This window comes from Eucalyptus grandis, chromosome 3 (genome assembly GCF_016545825.1).
Source record: "Eucalyptus grandis isolate ANBG69807.140 chromosome 3, ASM1654582v1, whole genome shotgun sequence".
NCBI lineage: Eukaryota > Viridiplantae > Streptophyta > Magnoliopsida > Myrtales > Myrtaceae > Eucalyptus > Eucalyptus grandis.
In genome coordinates this window covers 23680740-23706151 of record NC_052614.1, presented here as the reverse complement: position 1 = coordinate 23706151, position 25412 = coordinate 23680740, and the positions used below count along the sequence as shown (strand labels likewise).

At 36.3% G+C, this 25412-nt stretch overlaps 5 protein-coding genes across 5 annotated transcripts in view; all 5 read right to left on the bottom strand.

The window, feature by feature from the left end:
• The window catches only part of LOC120291751 (disease resistance protein RUN1-like), a 32746-nt gene extending 21270 nt beyond the window's left edge, over positions 1–11476 (bottom strand). The window contains exons 1-3 of the mRNA XM_039309476.1: positions 11422–11476; positions 11239–11306; positions 10951–11075 (exon numbers count right to left, since the gene is read on the bottom strand). Of these exons, the coding sequence (XP_039165410.1) occupies positions 10951–11075; positions 11239–11306; positions 11422–11476 (248 nt within the window). The remainder of the gene's footprint in view (positions 1–10950; positions 11076–11238; positions 11307–11421) is intronic.
• Positions 8154–13205, bottom strand: LOC108956696 (putative adenylate cyclase regulatory protein). The gene is made up of 5 exons (XM_039308592.1): positions 11422–13205; positions 11183–11306; positions 8920–9111; positions 8767–8841; positions 8154–8678 (listed from the first exon to the last, which is right to left on the bottom strand). The coding sequence occupies exon 1, from the start codon at positions 12977–12979 to the stop codon at positions 11498–11500; it is 1482 nt and encodes a 493-aa protein (XP_039164526.1). The 5' UTR covers positions 12980–13205; the 3' UTR covers positions 8154–8678; positions 8767–8841; positions 8920–9111; positions 11183–11306; positions 11422–11497.
• A 4122-nt stretch (positions 13206–17327) lies between these two features.
• LOC120291750 (putative adenylate cyclase regulatory protein) lies at positions 17328–18578 on the bottom strand. The gene has a single exon (XM_039309475.1). The coding sequence runs from the start codon at positions 18576–18578 to the stop codon at positions 17328–17330; it is 1251 nt and encodes a 416-aa protein (XP_039165409.1).
• Positions 18579–18929: 351 nt separating this feature from the next.
• Positions 18930–20070, bottom strand: LOC104439284 (disease resistance protein RUN1-like). The gene is made up of 3 exons (XM_039309474.1): positions 19936–20070; positions 19436–19747; positions 18930–19328 (listed from the first exon to the last, which is right to left on the bottom strand). Exons 1-3 carry the CDS (start codon positions 20068–20070, stop codon positions 18930–18932), a joined length of 846 nt encoding a protein of 281 aa, XP_039165408.1.
• A 65-nt stretch (positions 20071–20135) lies between these two features.
• Positions 20136–23224, bottom strand: LOC104429058 (disease resistance protein RPV1-like). The gene is made up of 3 exons (XM_039309473.1): positions 22322–23224; positions 20846–21030; positions 20136–20608 (listed from the first exon to the last, which is right to left on the bottom strand). The coding sequence occupies exons 1-3, from the start codon at positions 22999–23001 to the stop codon at positions 20136–20138; spliced, it is 1338 nt and encodes a 445-aa protein (XP_039165407.1). The 5' UTR covers positions 23002–23224.
• Positions 23225–25412: the final 2188 nt, after the last annotated feature.

The window sequence follows — 25412 nt, the reverse complement described above, 5'->3', positions numbered from 1 at the left end:
TATGTACTTTTTCTTATCCATTTTTGTCCATATAGTTTGGTTATATGGATGTAGTATGGTCATATGTCTGTGCATGTGTGATATAAGATAACAACTCAGACATTTATATCTTTAAATTTACAAGCTGCTCGCAAATTGACACTGACTGATAGACTATTTGTCGTTACAAATGACTTTTGGTATTGTGAGATTATATATGCATGCTTTCTAGGGTATATCAATCTAGTAAGGCTAACGTCCTTTTTACATTAGAACACGTTAGAATGCCCTAAAAATATTTTGCTTAAATCAAGTCCAAAAACGGTTTTTGTCTAAATACTACCAACTGATGACGATGTTTATATCGCAGCTACAAATATCAAGTCGTTGGTGTTATAACAACCATGAACATCTGGCGAAGTTTGTTGGGTTAGCAAATTAGCCATTGTTGCTAAGGATTTGCACAACAATAGAACCCAGTTGAAAGTAGTAATTTGAGAAGCCGAGTCGTCAAATAAGTCTATCAGAGACGGCAGTGACAAGACAGTGGCAAATGCTATTCTTAAGTAGACTACAAATGTTTAGGAAAAAAGAAATGCGTGGGCAGTTCTATTCTTGGATAGACTCCAATGGTTCCTTGCTTCTTTGATCTTCTCTTAACAGACAAATTGGAGATGAATATAAGAGAGAAGACCTAAGAAGCCAAGAAGGAGAGAGAGAACAATATTACCTAAATATTTGCAATATGCTTTGTGCCTAACGATACGCTCTTGTCCAAAGTGTTTCACTAAGTTTTGTATTCATGCTATTTGAGTAATTGTGTTCTAGATTAAATGTAGAAGGGTAAGAATAGCAGTTGGGTCTTGATAGTGTGATCTATCTTATAATAGGACTAGTGTTTGCCTATTGTAATTATCTGAGTAGCTTACTCATGCAATCCAGCCAGACTTGTGGCTATTAGTCTAAAGAGTGAACATAAGCTTGGAGATAAAGCCGAATTACTATATATCATTGTGTGTTATTGTTTTACTCTCTCTTACTCTCATATCATTGTGCGTTACTGTTTTACTCTCTCTTATGGAGGCCACCACAGCGGACACAAGGGCATACTTCTTCTAAAGTAGCTTTACTCGATCAACTTAGGTTAGACATTTCCATCGACTTTAAAAATTACTAGATTTGTCTTCTAAGACTTGCAAAGTAAGTCAATTAACACCTTAGGCAAGTTAATTAGTGGTGTACAATAGCTACAAGAGAAACTCATGTTAAGTGAAATAACATAAGACAACATCCTCAACTTTATGAAATTCAATTTAAGTCTAGTACTGTAGCTCATTATTCCTTACCAATTAATTGGGAACTCTACTTCTTTAATATTATTTCATATCTTTATGTGCACGGAACTTCTGGCCTTTCTTTGTATTTTTAATTAATCCCTTCATCCCTAAACTAATTAATCTTCTCTTCATTATTCTTTTACCCAGAACGCTTTTCACTCTCAAGTTCAGCTAGCTCCCATCTCTTCAAACCTTCATTAATCTTTTCTCTCATTCTCGCTCAACTCACTCACCATTCTTCAAGCAATTCACTCATATCTGCACCCTTAAACCCATGAATTTGGAGGCAAGTGTCGTCTGCACACAAAGAAAAGAGATTCACCCAGAACACATGGAGAGAGAGAGAGAGAGAACGCATGTATCTGCATATATTGAAAATGCATTCACTCAAACGACACTTATACAGAAGACACATTCAGCAAAGACAATTTGTGATCTAACATGTCATCACAAACACATACGCGGGAGATATCGAGTGCGGGACACCTGGAGTGCCATAACTTGGCACGCCGGGACACTTAAGTGCCATAACTTTAAAATGGTACACTTAAGTGCCATCATCGGAGTAAAATGGGACACTTAAGTGCCACTCCGGCGAAAATCCGGCCAAATGGCTGACGTGAGGACTTTCCGGCGAGCTCGGTCCCAAACGGCGTCGTTTTGCACGCCGACATAGCGGAGAAAATGCAAAAACGACGCCGTTTCACGTCTACGTGTAAATAATAGTATATAAATTAATTCAATTAGATTTAAAATATTCAAAAATTTAAAAAAAAAAATAAGAAAAATTTTAAAAATTTTAAAAAATTAAGAAAAATTTTAAAAATGTTAAAATTTTAAAAATTTTAAAAAATAAGAAAAATTAAAAAAATTAAAAAAATTAAGAAAATTTTAAAAATTTTAAAAAATTTAAAAATTTTAAAAATTTTAAAAAATTTTAAAAATTTTAAAAAAATTAAAAATTTAAAAATTTTAAAAAATTTTAAAAAATTTAAAAAATTAAGAAAATTTATTTTTTTTTAAATTAAGAAAATTTTAATTTTTTTAATTTAAGAAAATTTTAAATTTTTTAAAAATTAAGAAAATTTTTTTAAAAAATTAAAATTATAAAAAATTATAAAAAAAGTGGGGAGTGGGAGGCCGAACGGGCGGCTCCCTTGCCGCCACCGCCGGCTCCCTCACCGCAGCCACCTCCGCCGCCGCCGCCTCCCCCCCCTTTTTTTAATTTTTAAATTTTTTAAATTTTCTTATTATTATTTTTTAAAATTTTTAAATTTTTTAAAATTAAAATTTTTAAATTTTATTATTTTCTTAAATTTTTAAATTTTTTTTTTTTAAAATTTTAATTTTTTTAAAATTTTTAAAATTTTTAAAATTAAAATTTTTAAAATTTTCTTTTTTTTAAATTTTTAAATTTTTAAAATTTTCTTATTTTTTAAAATTTTTTAATTTTTAAAATTAAAATTTTTAAAATTTTCTTATTTTTTAAAATTTTTTAATTTTTTAAAATTAAAATTTTAAAAATTTTCTTTTTTAAAAAAAGTTTTAAAATTTTTTAAAATTAAAACTTTTAATTTTTTTAAATTATTTTTTAATTTTTATGTCGATTTGGAGCTCATGAGCCACGTAGAAAAATAATAATAAAATATCACACGTAGGATTCCTAAGCAGGTGGTCGCCAGAGTGGCAGACTTAAGTGTCCACTCGAAAAAAAAAAAGTGGCGACTTAAGTGTCACTAGATTTTGAAGTTATGGCGACTTAAGTGTCCGTGCGAGTTATGGCAAGACTTGTGGTGTCTTCGCACTAGGAGATTCTAATTGACTCTCACACTCGATAATATCATTCTTCAATTTCAGTATATACCTAATGAATTCATCTAGCCTATGCAACTAGCGCAGTGGATGAATAAAACAGATGAGGTGATCATGGTCAGACCGGAGGTTACGTCTATTAGTAACGCAGTTCAGACATTTCAACGAATAATTAGTAAGCATCAAGTCAGAGAACAACACAATGACAAGTTGGTGGAAATCAAGACACGTTCAACATGAAACCATCACAGTAGAGTTGAGATCACGGATATAAGCTGTGACGCGTTTGATTTTAAAGCTAGGAAAAACTAGATTCTCATCCTCTGTTTTCATTTTCATACATCTAAACCAGAAGATACTCAGTTTGATCTAGCGAAAGGTAATTACCTGCAGCAACGACTGATGGCTTTGAACAAAACAATCACCGAGGCGCTCTAGAAGGCTTGAATTTGCGAAGGAGTCAATGGCAGCAACTGGTCGAACTCTTCATTCAACAATGGCACTCCAAAAACAGGGACAAGCTGGAAAATTCCAGAGCAGCTCGGCGATGACGAACAGCCGCTGTAGGCAGGGTTACGACATCCTGAAATGGTGGACCATGAATGCTGACGTCAATTAACCGTGAAGAAACTCCGGGAAAGCGATGGGATCAAAGTGTGTTTAAACTACCGTTATACCCTCAATCAGTATGGTTTTTTCCCCTCAAACCTCGGCCACATAACTAGGACTCGACCCACCAGTGCAGAGCAGAGATGCAATAATTACCTTGGAGACGCAGTAGATGGTCACGAACAACGATCGAACGGAGAGCTCAAAAGTCCCGGTAGCATCTCCACCGACGGTCCGGGCCGTGGGGGGAAGAAATCTCGACCGAGATCTGAGCTTTCCGGACTACCCTCTGGCGGAACAGGGGCGAACAGAGAGGTGGTGGAGGTCTGCAAAATCTAAAAGCAAAACCCGTGAGAACTTTCCAGGGACTCATTGCAACTCCAAAACTGATGCTCTGTCTTCTTGCTCTGGTGTTCTCTCGGCTGTGAATCGTATCCCCCCCAACGAATGCCCCCCAAAAGTCTCGGTCAGTTAAGATGAGAGCGCTTCTCTCGGTCGCCATCTCTACGCACGCCCATCGGACTGGCTTTGTTCTGGAAGAAGAAGAGTCATTACGGGGCGTCGGTTAGATGAGAGCGATTCTCTCGGTTCTTTCGGGGTTTTCTGTAAATTTCGAACTTTTATAATGCACTGTTGTCACTAAAAAAATTTTTAAATTGAGAAAAATAAGCGTACTTTTATTTATTCTATGCGATAGTATAAGCTTAGTAATTTGAAAATTTACATGGTACTAATTAAATATTAAATCTTACATTGCCCTAATGATTAAAGAAAAAAAGAGAGGAGAAAAAGCTTCTTCTTTTTTGTTTTTTTTTTTTTTTTAGAAAAGAGAAATAGTAGTCTTAATAGTAGTCTTACTCACCAAAAAGCTTCGAAGAATAATGCTTTTATTTACTCGATTTGATAATATAAGTCTTATTTGAGGTGCGATTGCTTGTGTAGTATAAAAACAAATAGGTTATGATATGGATAAGGAATAGAGAATATGCCATGCGAAATACTATAGTGGAATTATGAACATTAATTCCATTTTTATTTTTGGGGAGAGAAGAATGTGTCTTGAATATAGTGTCTTCAAGCACCAAAGCCTATGTGTTTAGTTTGATTATATGTTATAAAAAATAGAGGGAAAAAAAAAGCCAAGCTTATATCATCAAATTGAGTAAATGAAAGTATTATTCCTCATAGCTTTCTTGATGAATAAAACTATTATTTCTCTTTCGATTAAGAAAGAAAGCTTTTGTCCTCTTCTTTTTTCTTTCTAGTCAATACAAGAGAGCGTACTAGTACATAATATCTATAATCAGTAATAAGTCTTCCTCTAGTACTAATAATAAAATTCCCTTACTAAAAATTATTTAAATAATTGATGATCGGAAATAGATTGTTGGTACAATATGCCGGACTTGTGTGCAATGTATATGTGGAAAGTGAAAACTATTTCAACGTTGGAATTTCTTTTGTAAGATTATTTATAACTTATCAGATAGAAATGATTAAAAATTTAGAATTAAAATACGTGGAAGACAAAAAGTGAAATCTTTAATTTAGGCATTTTTCCGTTGATAGAAATATTCACAAAGTAATTATTTGAAGATATTTTGAGAAAGAAAACAATTGTAATTCCTAAAAGGCGTGGATACTAATTTTTAGCGAGCTAAAGAATTTCAAATATCAACAATTACTATAACTTTTTTTCTCCTAACCGGACAAGGTATATAGATATTAACTTTTTTTCGACTGCTTAAGTGTCAAAATTTTTAAAAAAGAACGTTTATTTGAATATCATAATTTTCAATCGATAACTTAAGTTTTAAAAATTCTTAAAATGTTTCCCCAAATGCTGAAAATCTAAAGGCACTCTTGTGATGAACCTTTTTTGAAAGTTATAGAAATAAAATCCAAATCTCAATCTCGAACCGAGGCTACAAGGACCCAGGGACAACCTCCATTGACAGTCATGGGGAGGAAGTGATTAGGCCATATATTGTTACTTGGTCAAGTCATTTTGTCAAATACTACTAGAGTTACTAAAAGTATCACCAAAGCGATCTCGCTAAATGATGTTTGCAGTTTCCACGACCTTAGACAAAGACAACGATGAAGGACTCAATGAAGAGGAAGACATTTTAGCGTTCTCGCAAAAATTTAATGATAAATTTTGATGGAAGCTAATGTGGGGTAAATGTGTTATAAGAATACACTAGTTTGGAGTTTTTGATAATCTAAAAATTATTTTTAATAAATTTGTCGCGGCATACCGTTTTGGGACAAAATTGTCATAAGTATATTAATTTTGATTTTTTCGTGATATAACCTATTAATTGATCGGCATTAAGTCCACATGTCACCTATGTTAGCAATTTATGGCAATATTTGACAGAAGCTTATGAATGGCAAATATATCGCGCGTGTACTGTTTTAAGTTTTTTTGTAGACAAAAAATTAATCTTTTGTGAATTTGTCACAGATATATCAGTTTGGAATTTTGCATTATATTAACCCTATTATAAAATTAATTCAAGTTAATGGGGGCAAAGTAAAAATAAAAAAATAAAAACTCACGAAACTTTACAACTTTCATTAAAAAAAAAAAAAAACTGAGTGTAAATAGTAGGGAAAATGCAGAACAACGCACCACCGTGTTTATGCTTCTACCGTTAACTTTGCTGGTAGTTACCAGTTTCGCCATTCCGGATGTTGCTTTTGTTTTCATTTTTTTTTTTTTATGGAAATACATGAGAAGTACGTAAACTTCACAATAAAAGCAAATCGAAGTAAAGCAAAGTCCAGATAATTACAAGACAAAATGAAATCCAAAAAAAAAAAAAAGGAAAATTATCAGAGCACCAAGGTTAACCACACACTTATTCCATAAGAATGGATTAGTCTAGCAAAATAATTGTTAACCAATCACTGAATCTTATATCATTGTCAATAATAAGCACACGCTGAAAAGTTCTTTTCCTATAACTATAGCATTGTCAATTCGCAGTGTATGCCTAGGTTTGGCTTCCTTGACACCATCACCGTACAAATATAGCCACAACAGGTTAAATAAACACATAGCTCCTAGATCTAAAATTAGATTGTGAGAATTCAAACTCTCAAATCTAGAATTGAACCAAGAGAAAAGAGCTCTCATATTTAGATCGAAAAAGAAGAAAAATAAAATAAAATAAACAAGAAAATATAAATAGAATCAACAAGAGAGCGAGGGGAGAATGAGACTAACTCAAACTCTTCACTATACTTTAGGTTGAACAAAACACAAATATAATCACCACTCTACCACTTTTCACCTAAAAACTACTATTATCTATATTAAAATACATAAAATGAAATGCATTTAAATAGTGAACAAAGTGACGAAGTATATTTAGGATTTGTTTAATTGTTTTAATTAATTTCAGACTTTACTCATTACATTCTTAGCTATAATTGTACCATTGAACATTTTGCTACTTATTTAAAAATATACATTACAATCTTAAATGAATGTGTTTATGCTCGTAGTATTGCTAACCTAAATCTTTTATTCCAACGCCTATTGCATTAAAATATTTTTTATTATGATGGAATGAGGAGCATGGATTGCATTTTTCGCTTAGAGTAGTGGGTTGATTTTTTTTCTAATTTGAAAAATGAGGTAGTATGATATCATTATATTCGTGGCAAAACTTAAATGGTGCATGTGACGTGGCTTTTTAGAGTTATGGGTTAAAATTTTTCGTTTTATCTTTCCATTTCAAATTGGAAAATATGCAATCAATGATATTATTTTTTCTTATGGCAATCCTCCGACCGAAAAATGAAGCCCAACTATTTTTTTTTTCTTATTTTAGCTTTCAACTCATTCTCAAACTTTCATCCTGCCTATTTGCAATCCGTAGGATTCGGACTCCACATCTAAAACTCTAAGAAGGTGGAGAATCAAACTCTTCACTTACTCATTCCCATGTAAGAAGGGTGGACAACAGTGGTTAAGCCTAACTAATTGACAAGGTCAAAAATGATCAATGTAAAAGAAAGTCTACCACGTAAGAGCTTTAGCTTTAAAACATCATCTTCACCTTTTTAATTGTGCATATTGGTCGAATTAAAAAGCAAAAAACGATTCATTTGGGTTTTTACTTGGATGAGAGCAACGTTCCACTGCTGGAACTGCTGAGTAGTTGGAGGATTAGGTTCTCCAGTTTTACTAATAATGATGCCTACAAAATTGCCGGTGTTTTGCAATAAAACTTCGTTTGTTTAGAATAAATTGTCATAGTCCTTCACTGCTTTGGTGATGTAGATTGATGTTTTTAGAAAGACAATTTGTAGAATTTGTTAGGTTAGGAAATTCATGCCCTGCATCTAAACAAGCTTGGCTCGTTATTGTGGACACGGCCAAGTCTTTAACGCCAACAGACAGGCAGAAATAAGGTCAACTGCACTTCTCTTCAAATATCAAACGTACTGCCAAGCACAATAAACTGTAGCCCAGAATGCCTGTGGTCTCAACAGTATCATTGCCACATCTTGCAGAAAATACAGAAAACAAATTCCGTCTCTTTAAAATGAAGATTATCACATCAACAAAAATTACTAGAACATATCAGACTTCCAATTCTTTACAGAGCTGCTTCTGGTCGATTTTTCCCCTTTCTTGGAGATCTTGTTGATCCAACAGTTCCAATGCCGTCCTTCAGATGCTCCCCCACTTGTTTCCATTTCTCTTGCTTCTTTTTCATACTGTCTTCCTTTGCTGCTGGACGAAAGAAATGCATGCTATGAAATCAAATTTTAAATCTTTACAAAACTCATTTACTGACATAAAGCTGTACCTCTAATCTCACAGTAGAGATAAATATGCACGCCCTCTACTGTCCTAGCATTGACCACAACATTGTTGGAATTTCTTAGTAGAGAAGTGACTGAACTGCCTTCCCATTAAGGCTATTAAGAACCAACCAATACTCAAGTTAAAATGGCACTCATAATCATTCCACTACATACAGTCACTTAAAAGTAAGGTTAAAAGTACCTTTTGAGCGGTGGCACTGTTATGATGCATCTCTGCGACAAGTTGGTTGGCTTCTCTTTGTCTGACTACTTCATCCTGTTCACTTGACAAAGATGAAAGTAAGAAAATAATGACACAAACACAGACTGGAAACACAGAATGATTGAACCTCACTTTTTTTCTTCTGATTCAATGGACAATATCTTGAGTCATGGCCCTTGCTTGAAGCACAAATGGCATGCGATTTCTGTGCCTTGTCTTGACTCTTTGAATCCATATTTAGATTCTCCTTCCTCTGTTATCCTTATCTCTTTAGGCCTACCGGGCACAATCCGAGGCGTTGGTGCCACCTAAGGTTCTCTATCACTGAAAGGCCAAATGAGTGAAAGGGGGTGCACATTATTAGCCGATACTGAATGAGAGAATTGATTTTTTAGACCTCCTCCTATTAATTTATGATATAATGCCGAGCTGTAAGAGAAATTCAACAAATAATATTTCAAGGAGGAAAAATAGAGAAAGATACATGGCATCCGTCGAATCTAGACAGGTGAAGAAAAGTCTAAAAACAGGAAGTGCATCAACTTAAACTCGAGTGCAACTGGGAAGATGAGCAATGTGAGCACATGAAGACTACTCCAATTAATGACAAGGGACGTGAGAAACTAAATTATCAATTAGATTCCAAAGTAGCATGTTCACGAGAGATGATCTTTGTTACAAGCTAAAGCAATATCAATCAAGCTTTAATATCCCAAATAAGGCGCAATTGCAAAAGCACAATCACTCAATTCTAGCAACCTTGTTCTTCACACCAGAAATATTTTCAAATTTGGATACAGAACCTCTGCAATAAGATCTCAATGTCACAAAATTTTGATTCTGAGACTTCCAACCGTGGTGGATACATCCATTTTAAGACAGCATTCCCAAAGTAAGAAACTCCAAGCTATTTATTAACCCAACAAAGTTCAGCAGGCAGACTTCAAATAACTTCCACTCTAGCATGAAGATCCAAACCTGAATCACAAACAACTCTCTCCAAAAGACCACCATGCAGGTGCCAATTATGATAACAAATTGAAATACAATTGTCCAAATTTCAGTACAGAAACCTCGTAAGTTAACTGACAGTTTTAGCTCTGCCATGCCTCTGTTGAACGTAATCAGGGCAATGTCGGATAACAGTGCAAACATCCTTTACAGTTCGAAGGGTTCATCGTCAGCAATTAGGAAAAGTCCAAGAAATTAAGCTTCTGATCCTCTGATGACTTTGTTTCCTTTTAGAAGTGCCTTTCGGAAGCTCTTTTCGATATTTCAGCGTTTACTTCACAATCAGCACAATAATAACCATATCCTGTCAGTGAACCAAATGAAATCAATATTGACAGGCATCTACTAATAATACCCCAAAGTTTACAGATCTTTGTTTGTCAAACTCAATGTTGATTTCCTTTTGAACTCTTCCAATCCCAACTAATAGGAATCCAAAATCATCCACCCCAGAAGCTTTCATCAAGTTAGTATAGTTATACAACTTAAGTTGCTTGCTTTTGTGGGATATAGTATAATTCTTTCCTTACAGTTTTCAAATGGCAGGACAAAGTGAAGTTTCTTTAGGAAATTGATGGAAACGCTTTCCATGTTTTTCTTTTCAGCAAGTAAATGCACTAATAAGAGCTTATGCACAACGTAAGGGATTATTTCACAGTGAAGTCAATTGTGTCAAAAGACATTATTATTCATGTCTTCCATCTTGATTATTTGCTAGACTCTTAACAGTTCAGGCAAATGACATATGGCATTACTAACTCTACAGACATTAAGAAGTATTCTTTGGGCTAAACTATTGTTTGGCTTGGATTTTTAGGAATATCCTGGATTCAAAGCAAATGAACATGGATTCATAGTCAGCAAAATTCCAGTTGCAATTTTCTCAACTGATTCAAATAAGTCACGATAGTTTTGCTTCCGAACTGTTTTCTTGTTTATTCACGACCACATCACTAGAAGAGTCTGCTCTTGCATTTGTAGTTTCTCAACCGATACAATTACCTTAATCAACTAATGCAAACGATTTGGTGAAATAATATGTGCGGAACACAATAGTTGGACAAACTTCGTCCCAAGTCAGTAGTGTCTGCACACTAGGGGATGCCCACTAAATATGTTCCTTTTGCACCTTAAATTCAATCTTAAGCATACCTTAGAAACATGCAGTCATGAAATGCATGGTGAGTGCAGAGCAAACGAAAACCTAATATCAGAAGGATCTCCATGAAGGGTACTTCATTTAGCAATTCTTGACCTACACAATTACCTTTAGCATTCTATTAAAAAGCCCACATACATCAGTTTTTATTCTGTAATTCCAGCATTCCGGAATCAATCACACGTGGAGACTCTTTATTTTTCTGCATAGGATGTCGAATCTTACCTGAAGACTAATGGCAAATGATGCACTTAGAAGGCCTATTGATCTATTTCCATTACTGGCATGACCAGCAGAAACATTTTGCCAGAGTACACATAAACTTCCCCCGAACATCTCCCGCGGATTCCTGGAATTCACATAGGAAAATGATAACACTGTCACTATTGAAAAGGTTATAAATCTTCTAACGGGAAATAAAATGAAACTTGAATGATAGATCTCAAAGAGAAAAGGTAGCTTACCTGCTTTATGTACCGTTGTTAGGAAATGTGGATCATCTGAACTATTCTGACTCATCCCAGTCACTTTCTCCAAGTTCTATCGTTCCACGATTGAGGCAAACGGCATTTTCTCGTAACTTCGATAAAGTCGCGTTCCAGACAATTCTGGTATTCTTTTAAGTGACATGCATCCAGAAATGTCCAGTTCCACTAAGTGGTCCAAATTCTGGAGCCCTCGAAGCTCAGTCAACTTTTCACAATTTTGCACAACCAGACTGATCAAGTTGTTACACGATGACAAATCTGGTAAGATCTCAATCGAGGAACATCCTGAGATAGCAATATGTTTTAGAGATGTCGACTCCTCAAGCCCTGGGATCTCCCGAAGTTCATGACAATTAGACAGGAACAATTTCTGTAACTTAGGAAAATTTGACAAGTTTGGGAATTTTGCTAAGGTCTTGCAATCTTCAATCCATAAACTCGCGCAAGACGTGAATCCCTCTAGGTTCTGAATGTCATCAAGCTTGTCACTGCAGTTGATTGCCAACTTTTGCAAGGTGTCAAAGCAACATAAATCTGGTAACCTTCCAAACGAAGTGCACCCAGAGATATTGAGCACTTCCAAGAACTCTAACCTATTCAGGCCTTGAATTTCGACTAAGCTTTTGCAATATTGAGCATCTAATATCTTCATACCCTCTGATTTTGGAAGGTCAAGCCTTTTAATTGAAGTGCACCCAGAGATATTCAGCACTTTCAAGAACTCCAACCTAGCCAGACCTTGTATTTCAACTAGGTTTTTGCAATTTTTAGCACCTAATATCTTCAAACCCTCAGATTTTGGGAGGTTCAGCCTTCTAATTGAAGTGCACCCAGAGATATTCAGCACTTCCAAGAACACTAACCTATCAAGGCCTTGAATTCCAACTAAGTTTTTGCAATTTTGAGCATATAATTTCTTCAAACCTTTGAGTTTTGGAAGATCTAGCCTTTCAATCGAAGTGCACCAAGAAATATTCAACACTTCCAAGAACTCCAACCCATCAAAGCCTTGAATTTTGGCTAACTTTTTGCAATATTGAGCAAATAATTTCTTCATGCCCTCAGATTTTGGAAGGTCCACCCTTAGAATTGAAGCACACTGAGAGATATATAACTCTTCCAATAACTCCAACCTATTGAGGCCTCGAATTTCAACTAAGTTTTCACAATTTTCAATAAATAATTTCTTCATGATCTTGGACTTCGGAAGGTCCAGCCTTTCAATTGAAGTACACCCAGAGATATTCAGCACTTTTAAGAACTCCAATCTACCAAGATCTTGAATTTCAACTAAGTTTTTGCAATATTGAGCATCTAATATATTCAGATCCTTGGATTTTGAAAGGTCCAGCTTTTTTATTGAAGCGCAACCAAAGATATATAGCTCTTTCAAGAACTCCAACCTATTGAGACCTTGAATTTTGACTAAGTTTTTGCAATATCCAACATTTAATATCTTTAGATGCTCAGATTTTGAAAGATCCAACCTTTCAATTGAAGCACACTGAGAGATATATAGCTCTTTTAAGAACATTAACCTATCAAGGCCTTCAATTTGGACCAAGTTTTTGCAATTTTGAGCATGTAATATCTCAAGACTCTCGGAATTTGGAAGGTCCAGTCGTTCAATTGAAGCACACCCAGAGATATACAGCCCTTCCAAGATTTTTAACCTATCAATGCCTTGAATTTCGACTAAGTTTTCACAATCTTCAGCATTTAATATCTTCAAACACTCAAATTTTGGAAGGTCAAGCCTTTCAATTGAAGCGCATTGGGATATATATATAGCAATTCCAAGAACTCTAAACTATCGAGGCCTTGAATTTTGACTAAGTTTTTGTAATTTTTAGCACATAATATCTTCAAGCCCTCGAATTTTAGAGCGTCTTGCGTTAAAAGGCTAGGACGGAAAAACTTAAACCCCTTCAACAACTCCAATTTCTCGAGGCGGTGAATTTCAACTAACTCTTCCCAATTTTCAGGTAGGCCCTCAAATTTTGGAAGGTCTAACCTTTCGATAGAAGCGCACCTAGAGATATATATCTCTTCCAAGAACTCCAATTTATCGAGGCCTTGAATTTCGACTAAGGGCGTGCATGGAAACGTTTCTAAGAAACGTTCCAAGACACTTTGTACGGAAAGTGTCTTAGGGAACAAAAAAGAACAAAAACGCGTTTGGTTGCGTTTTTGTTTTTTTTTTTTTTGTTTCTGAAACGAAATAGGAACAGAAAAAAGAAACAAAAAAAAGTTGTTCCTTTTGAAAAGAAACACTTCTTCGACGGAACAAAAGAACAAAAACCAAAAGAACCAAAAAACAAAATCGGAACAAAGGCGAAGCTCTTCTCCTTCGTGCGTGCTCGTCGCTCCTCTCGTCGGCTGAAGCTTCGTTCTTCCTTTTCCGGCGTCTCTCCCATCTCTCCGGCGGCTCCCACTCGGCTGGCTCTCCGGTGACTCCTCACTCCGGCGACTCCAGGTACTTTTCTGGTGCTTCTCCTTCTCCGGTCAGCGTTGCTCCCCGTTCGGCGCTCCTCCTCCGGTCAACGTTGCTCCCCCTTCGGCGCTCCTTCTCCGGTCAGCATTGCTCCCCTTCGGCGCGACAGATCTGGGACAGCTCGCTCGAGCCTCGAGCGAGCGTTGCTAGCCCAGATCTACCGCAGATCTGGGCGAGCAATGCTCACTCAAGGCTTGGGCGAGCGTTGCTCGCCCAGATCTGTCGCGCCGAAGGGGGAGCAACGCTCGCTCGAGAGCGAGCTCGAGCTGCAGCTCGATCTGCAGCTGCTCGAGCTCCCCCTTCGCTCGCTCGAGCTGCTGTAGCTGCTCGAGCTGCAGCTGCAGCAGCAGCTCGCTCGAGCTCCAGCGAGCTGCAGCTCGAGCCTCGCTTGGCGAGAGCCTTGCTCCTCGAGCAGCAGCTCCAGCGAGCTGCAGCTGCTCGAGCAGCAGCTCTAGCGAGGTGGACAGGCTGCTCCAGCAAGCAGCAGCTGCTCGAGAATATTGGTTTGGAAATTGACTTGATAGCAAATATAGCTGTGAGACAGAAATGGGTATTCGGCAACAAACTGTCGGCCGCGTAATCTTTTGTCCAAAGTATCAGAATGTGGGGAATTTGCATAATGAACTATAATTTGGGGATAGTAATGTGGCCTCGTGCACTAACCAGCATGACAATAAGAACCACTGAACAGGAGCCTATTCCCTTGCTAGAATTTGTAGAACATCATACATTTTGGTGACAGGAATTTTTCTCAGAGAAATTTGAAAGCCCTTGAGTGAAATTTGGTTAGCGAATTCTTTACATAGTGTAGTATGGACGGGTGCTTATGGTTTGTAAACCTAGGAATTCCTCCACCAAAGGTGAATTTCTAATTATGTAGTGACTCCAGGCCAGTCGCATTAACATTTATCTAACAATTCTTGTTATGAAAAACTGCAATGTCTAGCCAAGCTTACATTTTGTGAGGATCAGGTATCGATAATGCTGCTATTAATCTGTAAGTTAAGCATGAGAAGCTGCCAAAGAGTGCTTTCTGATCGGCATTCCCCTTTTTCCCACGACATTATCAAGAGGGAAAAAAGAGTAGTTTTGTGCAATGGAAAGAAAAGTCATTTAACTACCAAATCGTGTTAAAATTGCTGTTTTTCCTTTATCAAGGAGCAATAAAAGATAAAACCATTGATGTCTTAATGTAGAAAAGAAATTACATAATTTTGTCCGTGTCTGTTAATTTCCTTTTCCAGTTTTACTTGCTTTTTTTAATGTTATGTGGTGGTTGGCATTCTGATGGAAACAGTAGCTTTATGGAAATTGCTAATCTTTTTTATTCTTCATACTTGGCTTATGTATAAACGACACTGATGCGGTCTAGTCTTATATAAGAGTTGGTTTTTATTTATATATTTATTGTGAGTACTAACATGTGATTATCTGTTTCCGGTAATCTGAAAATGCTGAATTCATTTTGTCCTCTCTTTCATACTTCTTCCTGTTCCTTATTTCAAGTTTCTTTGCTCTTGGAAGACGATTATAGCTAAAAATGTATAGATCGTATGCTAATTAGCCTTGGAGAAATACTATCAGTGGAACTTCCTTTTAGTCTTCTGCTTGTGAATGTCTAGTTATTTTTCTCAATAAAGTATTGGAAGATATATGTTATTTGATTTGTAGAAGAAAACAACCCGGGAGGAGTTTGGATTGATCAATACACTACTTATTTTTGTTGCAGTTGACATCCATGAGGGAATCATTTACGCCTGAATTGAATAAGATTAAGGAGGGAATCTCGATGAGGTTACGGCCGGTATGTAAAGAAACTCTGTTATTGGGAACGTTCCGACTAAGCATTGTTGAGAAAGTTATCGCTTAATTTTGATTCTTTCATAATTTTGTTACATGGAGTAAACATTTCTTAAGAAAGGCAGACTATATAATTGATTTTTAAATTTTTTAATGGTCTATCATCCTATTTGATCTCTTTCTTATCATATGTTGTTCTTATACATTACCAGCATGGGTCTCTTCCGCAACAGCTGAAGCCAAAGCGGAAGCGAAAGCGGAAGCCAAAGCAGCTTGAAAAATTGAAAATTTATGAAGCGATGTTGGACCGCGTAATTGCTAATGTTGCAAGTTGACAAAGCTGATATAGTGCCTACTTTCAAGGAGAAGCTGGATCGATACGATAAAGCGATTATGAACTTTATCAACACAAGTAGGCAGAAAAGTACCTAGGCAGCAAGGGCAACTTCCTCCTCCTCATATGCACTCAGGTTGAAGCACTGGACCCAGAATGACAAACATGACAAATATGGAGGGTACTTTGGAAAATATGTAATACTATGTCCTTATTCCGGACGAGGATGGTTTGTTTGGGTCAGGATCTGGAATAGAAGCTAAAGACTTCTCAAAGTTTGGATTGTTTTGTCGTTTGGTTTGTAATGCTTGTGGGTTGTTATTTGAACTTAGATTTAAGATTTTTTGGATAATTTTTCCCTGAAAATTTTTTGAGGTTCTTAATACAAAAATTCATGTCTTTTTTCTCTCTTTCAATCCGTGAAGTCATAAGTTGAGGGAAGAAAAAGCGCCTCAAAATAGATTAAAAGTCGGAGGTGTATCCTATACAGAATCATGCTTTCGAGGAAGCTGACAATATCTTTATCTTTCCACGAATGAAAGGGCACGGAGTTGATAAATACTTCACTTAATGTTCACGGTCGAGTCTTTAAAATAAGGGCTATGTTTCTGGGGTGCTTCATCCTCCCGTCACCGGGTGAATCCTATCAAATCTAATGATGTGAATTCGGAACGTAATGTTTGGATATTCAAATAACCGCCAATTTTCGGAATAAAGAAATGTTACTTTTACAGTCGGCTGAGTTTAGGATGGCCTATCAATCTACTATCAATTCTTTGGTTTCAGTATGTTGCGCTCATCGGGCGACGAAGGTCTTATTAGGCCATGTTCAGGTTGGATTAGGCTGAGTCAATCGGTCCCTCCTCCATCTCTATCCAAAGATTTAAATTAAAAGGACTTGGCCTCTCATTTTTATTTTTATTTTAAAGAAATGTAAACTATTGATGAATTTGTGTGAACTTTATTTAAAAAAATGTTTTTAAAAAAAAAACAGAAATTTTTTTTTTACGTTTACCAAACGTGTTTGTTCTTTTTCTATTCTAGGAACAGAAATTGATCGCAGCGATTACCAAACATGTTTCTGTTCTTTTTTTATTCCAAGGACGGTTTTTTTTTACACTTACCAAACGTGTTCTTTTGTTCAAAACTGTTCCCGAATAAACACTTTTTTTTTTTGTTCCGGGAATAAAAAAGAAAAGAAGTGTTGTTTCCATGCGCACCCTAAGTTTCTGCAATTTTTAACAACTAATTTCCTCATGCCCTTGGATTTCGAAAGGTCCAACCTTTCAATTGAAGCACACGAGATATATATAGGAGTTCCAAGAATTCCAACCTATCAAGACCTTGAATTTCGACTAATTTTTCACAACTTTTAGCAAATAATGTCCTCATGCCCTTGGATTTTGGAAGGTCTAGCCTTTCAATTGAAGTGCACCCAGAAATACGCAGCATTTTTAAGAACTCAAATCTATCAAGGCCTTGAATTTCAACTAAGTTTTTGCAATTTTCAGCATCTAATCTTTTTAGACCCTTAGATTTTGGAAGGTCCAACATTTCAATTGAAGTGCATTGAGAGATATATAGCTCTTCCAAGAACTCCAACCTCCTAAGGCCTTGAATTTCGACCAGGTTTTCACAATATTCAGCATGTAGTTTCTTCATGCCCTCGGATTTTGGAAGGTCAAGCCTTTCAATTGAAGCGCACCGAAAGATATTTAAATCTTCCAAGGACTCCAACATATCCAGGCCTTGAATTTCAACTAAGTTTTTGCAACATTCAGCATGCAATTTCTTTATGCCCTTGGATTTTGAAAGGTCTAGCCTTTCAATCGAAGCGCATTGAGAGATATCTAGCTCTTCCAAGAACTCAATCCTATCAAAACCTTGAATTTCAACCAAGTTTTCACAATTTCTAGCATTTAATATCTTCAGGCCTTCAGATTTTGGAAGGTTCAGCCTTTCAATTGAAGTGCATCCAAAGATACATAGCATTTTCAAGAACTCCAATTTATCAATACCTTGAATTTCGACTAAGTTTTCACAAGTTTTAACATTTAATACCTTCAGACCCTTGGATTCTGGAAGGTACAGCCTTTCAATTGAAGCACAATGAGAGATGTATAGCTCTTCTAAGAACTCCAACTTATTGAGGCCTTGAATTTCAACTAAATTTTTGCAATATTCAGCGTGTACTTTCTTCATGCCCTCAGAATTTGCAAGCTTCAGCCTTTCAATTGAAGCACACTTAGAAATATGTAACACTTTCAAGAATTTCAGCCTATCGAGACCTTTAATTTTCACTAAGTTTTCACAATCTTCAGCATGTATTTTCTTCATGCCTTCAGAATTTGGAAGGTCCAACCTTTTAACTGAAGCACACCCTGCAATGCTCAAGCTTTCCAAATATTTCAATTTGTCAAGACCTTGAACTTCACGTATATTATCGTAACACTCGGCTGATAATGTCCTCAGATGGTTTAAGTGGGAAACATCCAGTGTTTTCATAAATTGGCAGCCACGTATTTCTAAGATTTCCAACTTGAAGGGATTGTAAGGGGATTTTTGTAATTCTGATTCTTCAACATCTGTCAGTTGAGAGCATTCTGAATGTTGTAATAGTGTCGATCGAAGCTCCCAGATGCACTCAAGAAATTTGCAGTCAAGAAGTCGTAATTCCTTGAGATGGTTTAGGTGGGAAAGTGAAGGCAATCTGCGACTTTGACAGGTGATGCTCAAACATGTTAAGCTAGAAGGAAGCTCCAGTAGCAATTGGAGCCTTCGGTAACCATGAAAATGAGGGCGTGGTAGGGAAGAAAGACTACGGATGCTTTCTGTTTCGACATTTTCCCTCCCAGTTTATAGCAGCTTTGAAGCATCTAAGATTCGGAGGTTTCTCAGCTTTCCAATACCATAGGGTAAATCTTTTATCCCAGTGCCACTAATATTCAGAATTTCTAGATTCTGCAGAGCCCCTATTTCGTCTGGTACTACAGAAATATTTTGACAACCTTGTAAAAGGAGTTGCTCCAATGCTTTTAATTTACCCGCTTCTAGTGGCAGCTCCTTGAGACTAATACATCCCGTCAAGTCCAAGCGAACCATACTCTTCATGTCTCCAATCGAAGAGTCAATTTGCTCCAATCTCCAACAACCTTTTAGGATAAGAACCTCCAAATTCTTAAAAGCTGATAGGAAGAATGTTCCTTCTAAAGATGAACAACGTGTAAGGTCAAGAAACTTTAGCTCCTCTGCCATCTGATAAAAAATACAATAATCGTCGAGGGTTCAGCACAGAGTGATTATAATTCAACAGAAAGCCAGAAAAAAAAAATTGGAAAACAAAGACTTGTTCTGCATCTTACCATGATGGAATTCCATCCTCCCCATTTATCTGAAATCTTGCTTTTTGACAAATCAAGTGCAACTAATTCCTTTAAATTAATATTTTCTGCTTCAAAAGTCAAGGGACAATTCTGCCACTGAAGCCATCTTAACTCCTCAATTGAGTTTTTAAAATCTCCACTAAAATGTGCCCCGTTCACGTGAAGAAACCTTAGCCTCGTTAAATTCTTGAATTGTTCGCTTGTAAGGATATGGCCAGCATGTTCAGGTGTCTCGCCAAAGTCTTCTGAGCTGCCTTTGTTAAGATAAATGGCCCTGATCTTTTCTGATCCCTACAAGTGAGAATCAACGTTTTTTAATACTATTTATATCCAACTAATGTAACCTAATATCATTCATTCATATTGCTATTACCGTGCATCAATGGCTTTTAGAGTTAGCAAAGTAAAGATATGACATTTTTTTTGCCAATAAACAGTACTTATAAAGACTAAGGGAGGAAAAGAAGAGAAACAATCACCTTATTTCCCTTCAGCACTTTTTGGATTTCCTTGGATTCCCATAACCTGCTACGGTACCAAGGCTCCTGTGGGTTTTCCTCGCGAACGATTTCCCTACCAAGATCTCGCAATTGGTCATGCATTCTCGAGCTCATGATTAACTCCAACTTTTATTAATGACATAAATCTTAATACTTCAATTGCCTCCTCTGGAAAAAATTCACAGGCATCCCACATGTAAGATGCAATTCTTCCGTCGGTGCCAATGAAAAACAAGCGATATCCAAAAATATTTCTTTTGTCCATTTTCTAATACATCATAACTAATCCTTAACTTTTCTAGCACTTTTCTATTTGGAACTTTTTTCAACTTCTTTATCGTACCTCTCCATTGTGTTGGCCTCTTTCCACACAACAATGAACCTAAAACCTCAAGAGATAAGGGAAGGCCTCCAGTGGTGGATACAACTTCATGCGCGAGGTCCTTAAATTCACTTGGAGGAGAGTTACTACGAAATGCATGTCTACTAAACAGAATCAAAGATTGATCACCATCCATTTCCTCATGTTCATAGTTGAAGTCCACTGCAGCATTGTCAAGAATAGCCTTGTTTCTGGTGGTAATAAGGATCCTACTTCCAGGCGAAAACCAATTATGATTTCCAGCCAAAGCCTTCAACTGATCATCATCGTCTGCATCATCGAGAAGAATGAGGACTTTCTTATCTTCAAACTTAGATGAGAGAAATCTGGTCCCTTCATCCTTACTATAAACTTGATTTTTTTGCTTCAATATATCCGAGATTAACTTATTCTGTAAGTACTCAAGGCCATTACGCTTGCATGATTCCCTAATATCAGCAATGAAGCTACAATACTCAAATTTACTGGAGAGCTTGTTGTAGATGGTTTTAGCAAGAGTTGTCTTACCAATGCCTCCCATTCCATGGATGCCAACAAATAGGGTAGCACTAGAATTGTTATCTAGAAATTCCATAACGTTCTTCACATGACTATCAATTCCAACCAAATTATCGGGAATAACCAGCTCAAACTCTTTCTTCAGCTCATTCAACACTTTTTGGACAACTGATTTCACCAATTTTCCTTCATACCTATCACACATGGCAACATTTATATCATATCGTACATCTAGGGGATAAATCAAAACACTTCAAGTAGTGTTTTTGCCATATTTCTATATATTATCTTACATGCTAAGACTAAAGTAGAAAATGCTGGTGGTTGCTTCACATGGCTTACCCCATTCCAGTATTACTCTATTTATGAGCCGGAAGAAGTTTGAGGGTATTGCTTATAAATCTTGAATATTGTATATGTAACACATTTGAATCAAATTTTAAACTTGTTGCTTGTTAAAGATATTAAGTATGACACGAGTGTGACTTTGAAAAGTTTCTGGGGTGTTTGAATAAGCAAATATACAATAAACTAGTCCGGTATGAGAGTTCAATTATCAGTCAATATTTAGGACATAACTTTTGATGTAAGAGGACCAATCCAAAAAGTCTTTCAGAGTGCTATATTGTGAACTACTTGGATACAATTGAGAAGATTTCTCCTTATCTATGCAATTCTACATGCTTGCAAGTTTCTACTCGTGCTGGGAGTATAGCATGTTCTAGATTTGTGTTCTTATCAATTTTTATTGCATCAAGGGTTGTACTTTATATTCCTTTTGAGTATTTTCTATGTTCTAGGATTTTAATTAATCTACCATTGATTCATTGGGAAGTAGAAGAATAATTTTTTCCCCAGAACATTGCTTCAATTTATGCAGGTGTATGAGATTAAAATTATGCGCTGAAGATAGGAAAATGAATTGGAAGTTATTTAAACAAACATATAATATGACAATCGTTTTTCCATTTCTATTTATCATCACCATACATATAACTAATGAATTATTTATTTTGTAACAATAATTTTAATAGGAACTAATTCATGACATTAATGATTTAATAAATGTAACTTGGGAGGTTAAGGAATTATGGCTTTAACAATCAACATGTATGGTATATGGTGTTACGGGCTTTCGATAGGAGCCGCCAATAAATTGTGCTATTAATCTCAAATAAATATACAGCTAGAAAGGTTTGAGATGAAGTTTAATGCAGCCTATACTATAAAAATAAAAACAGCACGATGTTACAAAATCTTTGGATATAGGAGCGGAATCTCATTTAGAAAATCTTACATTATTCAAGCGAATAGGATCATAAAATAAATCTATGATTAGATTGGTCAATATCATTACAGTAATTTAAAAAATAAGAATAACTTATAGAACTCATGCATGGCAGGATCTCACTGCTTCCCTTTTTTATGTTAAAAATGAAAAGCGAGAAAATAAAGCATAGAGAATTGTTTGGTGAAAAACTTTACCCATTGGCTTCCCATCCTTTCAAGAAACTGACTTCACTGAGTGCTAGCTTCCATTTCTCTAAAATCGCCTGGTCAGAATGCCTCTCATGCATACGAAACACGTCTCCAAAACTCCCGATTTGACGACGCACGTGAGTTGGTTCCACTTTGTAAAATATAGGCAACACTAGATGCCCGATGTTACTATTCTGGCACTCCATTATTTGAACCAGTTCATTTAGGCACCAACGGCTCGAACCATAATTCGAGGAGATAATGGGGATCAGGATCTTACTGTTCTTGATGGCTGCCAAAAGATCTGGCCCAATCTTCTTGCCATGGCGAAGCTCATTATCATCTTTGAAAGCATGAATTCCAGCATCAACAAGTCTGGTGTAGAGGTGATCAGTGAAGCCTTTTCGAGTATCTGAGCCTCTAAAGCTCAAGAACACCTCGTAGCGGTTTCCAGTTGCCATGGCAGACGAATTAGATGCACCATTAGTTTCTGTCAGAGACAAACTAGATCCACCAGAATTAGTTTCTGTTGACACAGTCAACAAATCAGATGCACAAGTAATAGCATCTTCTGCATTTCTTCGCACACTAGTTCTCTTCTTATTGAGAAAATGGAACGCAAGCCCAAAGAGGAGGATCGGGGCCACGAGCCCGGCAAAAGAATGCCCAAAAATGAGATGATGCATTTCGTCTTTGCTCTGACCCTACCCTTAATTTTTCCTTTCAGGTCTTATTGAAAAGAAAACCAAACTGCCTCTTAGAAACACAAAATGCCTTGTTGTTGCCCGTTGCCTCTTTATTGATTGGATTTATATAATTGAACCAGTTGGCAACCGGAACCGCACCAATAATTCAAACTTAGCAAGCTGCATATAAATTAGTAATTCATTGACTGGGAACAGTAACCACTTGCTTGTAGTTGTTGCCTTCTTCTGGTGGAAATCTAAATGTACAGGAGAATCCAAGGCAATACCTGCCTATCAAGAATACAACATGTGAGAAAATTTCGATGCAGAAGAAATGAAAAGAAAATAAAACCAAAAAAAGAGGACAAGTGATGCTAAAATCAGATAATAACATTCAAGGTTGCATCATCGATAAGTTGAAAAGTCAGGAAATTTTTTAAGAAAATTAAAATCCCATGATATTTTAATACAAAACTTAAATTTTATATTCCCCATGATAATTAGGGTCGCAATGGTTCTGTTCGGTTTTCCATGATACCTGAACAGAACCATATGGATGTGTGCATGTATTGACCCAAATGTGACCGGAACCGAATATAAAGGGGTCAGGTTGGGTTTTGGGTTTCCTTTTTCTTTTTTTCTTTTTTTTTTTGGGTGGGGAGGGGGGCTATTTCAAACATATGCCCCAATTCAAGCATAAAATTCCATTATAATCAACGATAGATCTTTCCAGACAACAGAGGTGAAGTCAAACACATTTTTCTTCAATCACAGATAAAAACTACGCATAGTACTAATACTGATCAACATAAAATTCACTTGTGACAAGATATTCATAAAATATACTTGTGAGAAGATATTCCTGTCAGATTGAAAGCAAATCCACTAGAATGGCTCTCATGTTCATCCTTTCTCACTGAATTGCCAAAATAGGAATTACAAAAGTCTTCTACTTCTTCCAAGACCTCATGCAGTAAACCAACTCCCTCTCTTCCCCATGTCAATCGCATTACTGTTCTTCATGTACATGAAAAATGAATTTGAAAATTACGAAACAACTTTGCATAAAATCAAATGATGTCACTGTTTAATGGTTAACATATGTAAAACAACATATATCAGCTTCATGGTGCAAATCTTCTTCCCATTAGGACAAGCAAACATTAACTAGTTTCTCAGAAACTTCAAACAGAACAGTAAAAGTCTAATTTGTAACTCAAATATGTGCAGGATTAGCTAGTGTTCTTCTATTTACAAGAGAATTTAAGATCTAAAAGTGCATCCACAAAAGAATAGCAAATTCAAATGAATCTTCACGAAAAATAGAAGCCAATTTATCAAATTCCACAAACGTAACTCGATTAACAGTTAACAGAAAATGAGGTTGCAGTTCACAAGGCTCAATAGCACTTAGGGATGTGCCGAGCTAAATCAATTCTTTAGCCAAAGTCTTTACGGATACAAAATTAGAATTGAGACAAAATACAGAACAAAGTTTCGCCCTTATTTTTCAGAATTTTTATGCTCAAAAAGACAAAAAAGAATCAAAAGGAGACAAAATCTAAAGGCCTCACTAATCAGCCTAACAGCCAAGGGCCAAAAACTAGAGTATAATTAAATTGGCAAAATACAGAGAAGTACATTCTGCCAAAGCCTGAGAATCTGCCTAGATACTTGCGGAAGTGGTATCAATACAATATTAAAACAAATTTTACGTCACCAAAAGACAAATATTTTACCAGCTTTATATACTTCATAAGCCAATAGTGGTGTCTGCATTCACAAGAAGAATTTCCCAAAATCATCAACCCAACCATGGACTAAAATTTATTCTCTGAGGATTCCAAACATCCTCTGTTGTAGAGAGAGAGAGAGAGAGAGAGAGAGAGAGAGAGAGTTCAGGGTTAACTATGTGCTTGATGATGAGTTGTGGAAGGAGTGAATTATTTTACAGGATTGAAGGGGATCCAAAGAACACGACATTTATAGAACTGTCACAAAACCCAAAATGAAAAAGAACAAAGTGCTGGGACCATTAGTTAGAACACCGATCCCACAATTCTAATGTCGACCAGCTAAAGAAAGATGCTTATGTCCCGATAAACCCAACAAGACCAGAAGAACGAAAGGAGCACTCGAAGATGAGCAAACCCACAAAGATTTCAACGCACATTTACAGATTTATCAGATCAATATTGACAGAGGCTTACGAAATCAAACACCAAGAAATCACATTTCGTTCATCACTATGCCCGATTAAAGCCTGATCACCATTCCCTCATTTAGTTCTGCCAACCTACGTACATACGGTCGCTATCTACGCATCTGCAGCAACAATGCGACGGAGACATCGAGTATTGGAGGATTTGAACCACTTCCCCGAAGAAAAATTAGCTGAACCATACCTGTTC